The sequence below is a fragment of the Varanus komodoensis genome, unplaced genomic scaffold, assembly GCF_004798865.1.
Source record: "Varanus komodoensis strain SLA01 unplaced genomic scaffold, ASM479886v1 scaffold79, whole genome shotgun sequence".
Lineage (NCBI taxonomy): Eukaryota > Metazoa > Chordata > Lepidosauria > Squamata > Varanidae > Varanus > Varanus komodoensis.
In genome coordinates, this window is record NW_025336467.1 from 359,961 (window position 1) to 368,693 (window position 8,733).

The 8,733-nt window shown below is 48.8% G+C and overlaps 1 protein-coding gene across 5 annotated transcripts in view; it reads right to left on the reverse strand.

The window, feature by feature from the left end:
- The window catches only part of LOC123035390 (transducin-like enhancer protein 1), a 40,614-nt gene extending 33,891 nt beyond the window's left edge, over positions 1-6,723 (reverse strand). For 3 of the 5 annotated variants that reach the window (XM_044453490.1, XM_044453492.1, XM_044453488.1), the window contains exons 1-4: positions 6,670-6,723; positions 3,375-3,479; positions 762-825; positions 389-433 (exon numbers count right to left, since the gene is read on the reverse strand). In XM_044453490.1, coding sequence (XP_044309425.1) covers positions 389-433; positions 762-825; positions 3,375-3,415 — 150 coding nt within the window. In that variant the 5' untranslated portion in view covers positions 3,416-3,479; positions 6,670-6,723. Of the gene's footprint in view, positions 1-388; positions 434-761; positions 826-1,451; positions 1,541-3,374; positions 3,480-6,493; positions 6,544-6,669 lie in introns of those variants that run through there. The other 2 variants (XM_044453489.1, XM_044453493.1) reach the window with 2 other exon arrangements.
- Positions 6,724-8,733: the final 2,010 nt, after the last annotated feature.

Here is an 8,733-nt window from a genome sequence, read left to right on the forward strand (position 1 = left end):
CCCCCCCCCCGTCTTCCCCACTGTCCACGATCCCCAGACACACTGGGCTCTCATTCTGGACAATGAAAAAAAGAAACCAGCCTTTGAATTTAAGCACCTCTTAACCTTGCAGTTCCTGGATCACATGCTACTGATGCAGAAAGCAGATTTTCTGATACTTCCTCAAGCTGATGCGTCGAACTCCAAATCCCATCCTCCCTATGCAAGGGATAGACTAGCTGGGAGTTTGCCAAGACATCCAGAAGTCACGCAGTAGGGAAGGCCAGTGTAGAAAAATACATGCAAACCTCAGAGGACAGACTCAGCTGCATTTCCTTGCCTAGCAGCATTGCACTCAACCTCAATAGCTTTTTAAAACAGATGAGGGTGATGCACCCCTAGGACTTACCTGCTTGTGCATTTCAATATTCAAGCCATAAGACATTTCGTAGTACTGAAAGACAAAGCAAAACCACTCACTACGAGATTTTATTTTTTTTTAGGGCACTGAGTGGGGAGGTAGGAATGTGAAAGTAGCCAGAGCAAACCCTAGCCTCAGTCTCCCATCTGTATAATGGGTACAACGGTCCATGGATTTTTGTAGGAGGGATTAAAGATGGTACATTCAAAATGGCCATTTTTCTTGTGAGAAACGGAGGGAGCACCTCCAAACTCACCAAAAAGGTATGGCTAATATGGTAACGCTATGAAAATACGGTAAGATAACATGCTGGGGAAGGGTGGGACAGAAAGAAACACACGAGCTTGATTTGGGAACTCACCATGACATAATGACGCTGAATCTCCGTCTTTTCCGTAGCCAGTTTCTCGCACTCAAGCTTCAAGCTGAGAGAGCGGAAGGTGCAGCATCAACCCCGAGGGCTCTGGTGACCCTTGATGCTTTGCAGAGGTATTCAGACAACCACCCATCGCAAGCCATGCATCTACTAACTTTCACTTCAGCTACCTCTCCTTCGCCCAGAAGCATCTTCCAAGCCTACATGTTCCAAATTTCTGGACCCACACCCCCAGACCCCAACTTGGATTCCGCAGCCTGTACGAATTTTGCAGAGTTGATCTGATTTGCAAAACTTCTCCATCTTTTGACTGTTTGCAAATCCAATCACAGCCTGGGCAAAGGCGCTTTTAGGGCCTATAGGGTCCAGCCCTGAGTCAAACCCTGCAAAAACACTGCTTTCCCACCGTTCAGGCTTGACTGCAAATCACTTTCGGAGCCTTTTATGGCCGAGGGGCAGGGGAAAGGTGCATCAAATGCACGCCCGCACACCCCCAGAACAACATGCTTCCGTTTGCACAGCGCCTTCCTTTCCTACTCCGAAGAAAAAGCCCGCCCTACTTTCCAGAGATTTTGGGCAGCCGCAGAGTTCAGAGCTCCTCAACATGTGCACAAGCTAAAGAACCTCACTCCCACCCAACCACCCCCTGCAAAAAGAACAACGGGGCAATTTTACCTGTGGTACTGGTTTTGCAGAAACTGAAACTCCTCTTTTATCCTGTCCAAAATCTCCGGGTAGGTCAGTTTCAAGGATTGCGGGGTGGTTGAAACGACGCTGGCGGCGGCGGCGGCAGCCACGGCGGCCGCTGCAGTGGCAACAGGAGGGGCTTGTAGGTGAGCCTGGTAGGTCGAACCAACACCGGTCAGCACCTTCAGCAGGGGGTAGATTCTCCCCTTTCTGCCCCCAGGAACTCCCTCTGCTGACCCCACAGGGCAAACTCGGGCTTTCCCTCTAGCCAGTGACACAGGCAGTGCAGTACAGTGGTTGGAGCACCAAGCTTGTCCTCAGGAAATCCCACTTGGCTATTAAGTTCACAGGGTGTCTGACCTACCTCACAGGGCTGTTGTGAGGATAAAATGGAGGAGGGGAACTATAGAAGCTGCCTTGAGTGCCTTGCAAGAGTGAAAAAGGCAGGGCAGAAATTAGAAATAAATCAGTTTAAAAGCAGGCATCTGAACCTGCTCAGCTAAAATCTGGACTTCAATGCATTTTAAAGCCTTCTGTATGTCCAAGAAGCAGCTCAGGAGAAGCAGAAAAACTACCGAGAGGTTGTGCAGAAGGTCTACCCACTAATCAAGCCCCAGTCAGTTCAACAGGTCTTGTTCCCAACAAAGCATGAATTAAAGGACTGCAGCCATAAACTTGGAAGTCGTGGTGGGACAGTCTAAATACATTTTCAATTGACAGAGGTGGGGGGCACCCCAAAGTATTTAATGCAAACTCCTTTCCCATGGCATTCTAATATTCACAGATAAAACAAGGGCACCGTATAAATTTTGTACAATCTCCCCATGTTAATTCTTGAGTCTTTAAGGTCCCCACGAGGCCAACTTTTTGCTCTTCAATTCTGGAAGGACAGCTAGATTTCTAACATTTTTCAAAACACAAATAAAAACCACGCAGGAGACAAACATCCTTTCTCAACCGGTAAATCTCCACAAAGTTGATTGTGTGGTCCTTATGCTGAAGTTGCTGCTGGATGAAAGTCCTCAGGCTCAAATTGTTCCACAAGTTTTACCCCTCCATGTTACCAGGTCACCCTTCCAAAATAACTCACGTTAGCATGTGCCCTTTTGTATCCCACGCCTTCTGCAGATCCTAAAGGACAGGTTTGTCCTACATGATCCCATAATGCGCCTGATGGAGAAGGCCCTGTACCCACCCTCTGTTCCCTCAATTCTCCCACAGGTTTTATGTACCAACTGAGACAAGACCTGATAACAGTCTGTTTTTGCCCTGGGTTGCGTCACCTGAATTTTGGATGCTGCAGAAAAATTGGGGTGGGGGCAGAGGGTTTAAGAGCCAGGGGGCTTCTCGTGTCTTGTGAACCCAATCACAAAACAAGAGCAGAAGAAGGGTGTATGGGAAAAGGGTATATGGGGAAAATACACCCAAGGGTGTATTTTCCCATTCTGTGTATAGGAAAATACACAGAATGTGAAGGGACTTAGGTCCAACGCATGGCCCCATGGCAGAAACATTTCCATCTTCTGATCACGTGTAGAGAAGTTAAATGGAGGTTGTCATCGGCCCTAAATTATTTGGCCTTCAATTTCTTTATGAGGATAAATTTGTTTTTTCACCACAATCAGGCTCAATATTGTGGAACAGATTAAAAAAAGATTTCAATTTTTCATACGCTGTATTGGTGCCACTTGAACTTTGCTATAATCTGGAAACTCTTTTATTTCTTTGCTCTGATATATCACTCTCAGAAAAAGCAGCAGAATGTTTTAAATGACCTTCAGGGTAAGTTCACACACATTTGGGGGATCAAAGGCTTGTGAAAAGCAGTTAAAATTGGAGCTGACCAAAACCTGAACACCGCAAGAATTGGGGGACCGAGCTTGGTGGAACTTCAAGTAGAAACTAACTCACCGGGGGCCGATTTTGTGGGAACATCCTTGGAACAAAATCATAGGATTATGATTTCAGCTATGTCCCTTCTACTCCTGTTGGAAGTACACAGTTCCCAGGGACGACCTGTGGAGGAAAGAAATATCTCTGGAAAACAAGCAGGAATGGAGATGGGAGGGCAGAAGCTCTGCTGACATTCTGAGAACTAAAATTAACAGTAGGTGAGCATTTGGGTGCAAGGGGTTCATGACCTCCCCCCGGCATTTATCCAGATTTTTAGAACATGCAACTAGCCACACCGATTCAAGCCAAGCACCTGTCCAGGCCATGCCTGCTCACCTATGGTGATCGAGAATTCAACACAAGTGACCAGATAGTTTTTGTTAAATGGGGAAGAAAGTGGAAAATAAAGACAAATGCACAGAACTGGATCAGTAAGATAACACAAGCAATTTGGTTAGTAGGCTTGTAGGCTAAGGAGTTTTGGAAACATGAATAGCAAGCTTATGCATGTCTATGAAGAATGTGCTGACGTTGGGAGATCCAGTCCATTTGACCTCAATGGACTTTCTACCTGCTTCCCTTCCAAAGATCAGAAATAGGCCGAATTGCATCTGTCCCCAGTCCACAGACTTCCATCTCTAAGACCGGATGCAGTTTGTACGTTTTTAAATGCACCAGAAATTTACAGAAATTGTGCTTTGGGAAATTTGCATAAGCAAACCTGAAAACCCTCTGAATCTAGTAGGATTTCCATAAAACCAGCCAATCTGTACAAATCAACAACCCAACTGTGACAATCACAGAGGCCATGTGCACAAAACAGTTGATTCGACACCCACAATTTCTTTAGTGGGTTAAGGTACTATCACAGCTTGGCTTAGAGACTGAAATCCACATACTGACTCAGATTCCAAGAGGCAAAATCATGAAAATTTCACCCTCCTCTTGGATCTCTCAGACATTCCTTGATGTTGCACTGGGTTGCTTAAATTATGCACAACTATTTTGAATTATTAAATTTGAATTAAAGCCACCCATTAGCATCCTGCTGTCTGGGCAGCCAAACTGTGGCCTTAATTAATGTAGAATTTATAGACCTGCTGTCTTAATCTAGAATATGACCAATATGACCAATAATCTAGAATATGAATATGCCTTGCAATCCTAACACCACCCTTGTAAGGAAGGTCACTATAATTATCCCCATTTCACAGAGGAGGAAGAGAGGCCAAAGCAATAATGAGCTGCTAGGCAAGTTTACTGCAGAGGTTACATTCAAACTGGCCCCAAAGCACAAGAGCTATTTTAACAGGCATGTCTTTGGCATGTCAAGACTTTCAATTTAAGGAAGCTCTCCACCATCAAACAAGGAGTATGCAGCTTATATTTCTTAAGAAATCGCTTGTATTTCTTTTCAAAACGTCTACATGACCAAGTGTGAAGGGAAAGGAGACTTCGAAGATCTCCTCATTCACTCCCATCCTACAATTTTATCAGTTCCTCCACAGCAGGGTACCACACAAACTCAAATGCTTACACTGCCCATTAATCACAGAACCGAATTACCCCAGCCGCTTTCGGTCACACTCCATTAACCAGGTGCAACCCATTCCCAGATCTTATCTGTACCCCTCCATTAACTTTTGCATTCAGAAATTTATTACAAGAACAGCCTGGGGGCCAACAAACCCAGTATCTGATTCAAACGGGAAGCCCGCAAAGACAGACACCAACCCAGTCCCAATTGTACAATCACTGGCTAGTAGCCAAAGATAGACTGATTCTGCACCTGGAAGCTCTTAACCCAATTTTCAACAGGGAAGCCACACAGCAAAAACAGGTTAGGATCAGGTTTTCCAGCCTTCAGCTCCCAGATTCCTGAGCACACTAGCTGGGGATGATGGAAGCTGAAGTCCAAAACATCTAGATGGCACTAGTTTGGGGAAGGCTAATTACTTCCCCATAGCTAGACGCAAGTATTCCTAATCTATAGCTGAGAGAGGAATCTGCGAAGATTACATCCATGTAGTCCTAACAAACCCTAAACACAGAAGGGTTTAGTTTTCCCACTGGGCTCTTAAGCACATGTGGAAGGACCAGATACGCAACCTAGAGAACTGCATGGTGTTGAGACACCCCTACTCCCAAGCCCAGGTCCCTGTTTTGGATGGCAGCCTAGTTTAGATTCAAGATCTCTCTCCTTTTCATGTCCTCACAAAGAGGACTTGGACTTGAGGGCCTGCAGGAACTGGAACCCAGGACCAGAAAGTTAAGCAGGAGCTGAAGGCAGCCAGGGCCCAATCCACCAGAGCAGGCTCCAAGAAATAAGTCAAAGAGGAGCTATCCTTGGAATAGTACTGATAGTACTTTGGATTTGTAACTCAAAGGCATCCCCACGGTGGCCTCCAGACACCAGTCAGCCTTGCCCAACAGAAGCTCAGTTAGTGCTGGGGCTGATAAAGCCCTCAAAAACCTTCCAAGTATCAGGTCTCCAATTTATTATGACTAGCTTTTAACATCTCAAAGGAGCAAAGGGGCATTTTCCTCTGTTCTCTACCCTTCCTGAGCATTTGGGGGGGGGGGGTCAAGCCTGCTTAGATACCCTTCCTTCATCCCTAGGTGAGGAGGCTGGAGCTGGCCAAAAAAAAAAGAGAGAGAGAGAGAGGACACTCAACACATGCTCAGGGGGGGCCTGTGCATTCCTGCTGGGGAGAAGCAGCACAGAGGGGGTGGGCGAATAATAAGTTGAAGCCCTGGAGCCTGACTTAAATAGAGCTATTTCCTCTCCAGCAGCTGGTCAACTCTTCCCCTCAGGGAGACCAGGGGAGAGGGAAGACAGGACCCCTCGGCAAACGGGGCTTGTTATTGTCTGTAGGTGGCTACTGAGGGAGGGGGCGCACGGGGAGAAGCGGGGTACACAACCCTGAACGCCACAGTCACACCCCGAGGATTTCCTTTCTCCTAAAAAGGTCTTGGCTCCCAACCCACACATATACGCCTCCCCCCAACTGGACCCCCCCACCTCTGAACCCGCCAAGCAGCTCGCCTCCCCCAGCCCCAAAACCTACCCCCTTCGCTCTCTGCCCCGCCTTCCCGACCCACGCCAGCCGCCCCTCCCCATACCATTATTTCCTCACCCAAACAATGGGGGCTGCTTTTCCCTTTTCAGACTTGCAAGCAGCAGGTAGAGAGGAACAACCAGGGCAGCTCGGAGAGGCCCTCCTCTCCTCCTCCTCAGTCCCCACCTTATAAAAGCAGCCCCCCCTCCCATCTGCAAAGACGCTGATAGGAACACACCAACGCGCACGCTTACCAACGCGCGGAAGCCAGGATCGGGGCCCCTGAAGCCAAGCCGCCTCTAAGGCAGGAAGGGAAAGGGTGGGTAGGGTGGGGTGGGAGAGAGAGAAAAAGAGAGACCCCCTCTGCTCCCCCTCCTAGTCGTCGCCGCTCTCCTCCTCCTCCTGCCCCCCCTCTTTTCCCCTGCTCTTCCCTTCCCTCCCCTCCCCAAACAGCTTTGCGGGGTAGCAGCGATCAATGAACGAGCGCCAGCGCCACGTGGGGTCTGGCTCCTTCTCTTTTGCCACAGCCCGCGTGCCACAGCCAATCAAGAGCTAGAATAAGGAGGGGGGAAATTAAATAAATAACAAGGGCATTCGCACCCCACGTGGGGGGGCAGAACTCCCAAAGCCGACAGGGGCTGCTGATTGGTCGGAGGCGGCCTCCCGTAGAAAACGTGTCAATCTGAGGGAAGCGCGAGGTAGCCAAGGGGAGCGAGAGCGGGTTTTCAGTTAACCCCTTAGCGCCGGGAGGGAGGAAAATTGGTTTAACCCTTTAGAGGACGAGGAACAGAAGGAACTGCTTAGCCATCCGGTGGGCTTTTCAGCCAGTCTTCCTAATGGCTTGGACTAGACCTCCTAGCATTCCCAGACAGAAGGGTAGAGGGAGTGCCTTCAATCAGGGGTAGGGAGCCCGGGTTCCCCTGCCTAGATTGTAGCTGGCCTACAAGTCCCATTGACCCCAGCCAACAGGGTATTAACCATTCAAAGCAGAGAAATTGCGGGAGGAAATTGATTTAACGGGGCTGCAGAGCCTAGCCAGGCTGGGGGGAAACATCTGGGGGGAACATCTGGAGGGAGTCCCCCCACACACACGCCGCCTAAATAAAGTCAAAACGCTGCAAAAAAAATGTAGGATGAGAAAACAAGTCCAATTTTTAAAGGCCTGGGCCAGGGTGTGGAGGGAGATTTACCTCCTAAACCGACCCGAGGAGGAAGCGGGTTACTGACCTCTAAGTGCCACGGGCAAAGGTGGCGAAGTGACCTAACCTTTGAAAGACCAGGCTGGCGGGGTGATTAACCCTTAAAGGGCGGGGAGGGGGCTAAATGGGTTTAATCATTAAAGTCCTGCGCTGGTGGGAGGGGCGGATTGCTGAGTCCTTGGAATGGACCGTAAATGAGGGATCAGATTAACCTTTAAAGATTAGGGGACTACAGGTAAATAAAGGAGGCGGCTTAACCCTTAAGAGTCTGGACAGGGGAAATGGTGCGACCCTTTAGTGCAAGGAGGGACGGCATGTACCCTCCCATCATCCACTCGGCTGCAGTGCTGCGACAGAAGCGGGGAGCAGCCCCTTCTTAGGATGGGGAGGGAATTGGGGGAACCCCGTAAGGGTGGGAGGAAACGGGGGAACTGTTTAAACGCTTACCCTTTTTGGAAGGAGGAGGAATTTGTTGAAAAGGGCTGTATGGACAGTCGGAAACGGAGAACCGGCCTGCTGTAGGACTAAACATGACTGAAACAACCAATGGGGTGCATTCAGTGGGGCGGGAGAGGAAACTGGGCTGGCGCGCGGGGTGGGGGCGGTGGAGAGACTGAAGAAGGGGTCATTTTAACTTCTGGATAATTGGATCGTGGGTTGCCGAACCCTTTAAGAACCTGGAGTGAACTGGCGGGAAGGCATACTAGCGATTGGGAAACTGGTTAAGCTTTAAAAGGACTGGAGGGGATTAATCCTTAAAGGGTTGAAGGATGGGGGGGGGGGGGCGTAGGGAGTAGCCTGAACTGTTAAAGGATTCAAAGGGGAGAATTGGCTAACCTTCAAAGGATTAGAGCCCTGGAATTAAGTTAACCCCTTTTAAGACCTGAGGACCAGGCCATGAATTCCCTGGGCCTTCCAAACCATGGGTGAAAGGCAAGCATTCCACAGGTGCAGCTCTTCCATGACATTTAGAGGACACTACAGGTTGAATATCGGCCTGTTTGGAAGCTGATGGGTAAAGCTCCACAAAAAATATTGCTGCAAAAAGCAGAGCTGTTAGTGATATGGTTTTCAGGTGAATGGGAGATGTTTCTCAGAGGAGGAAACGGGAGACGTGCG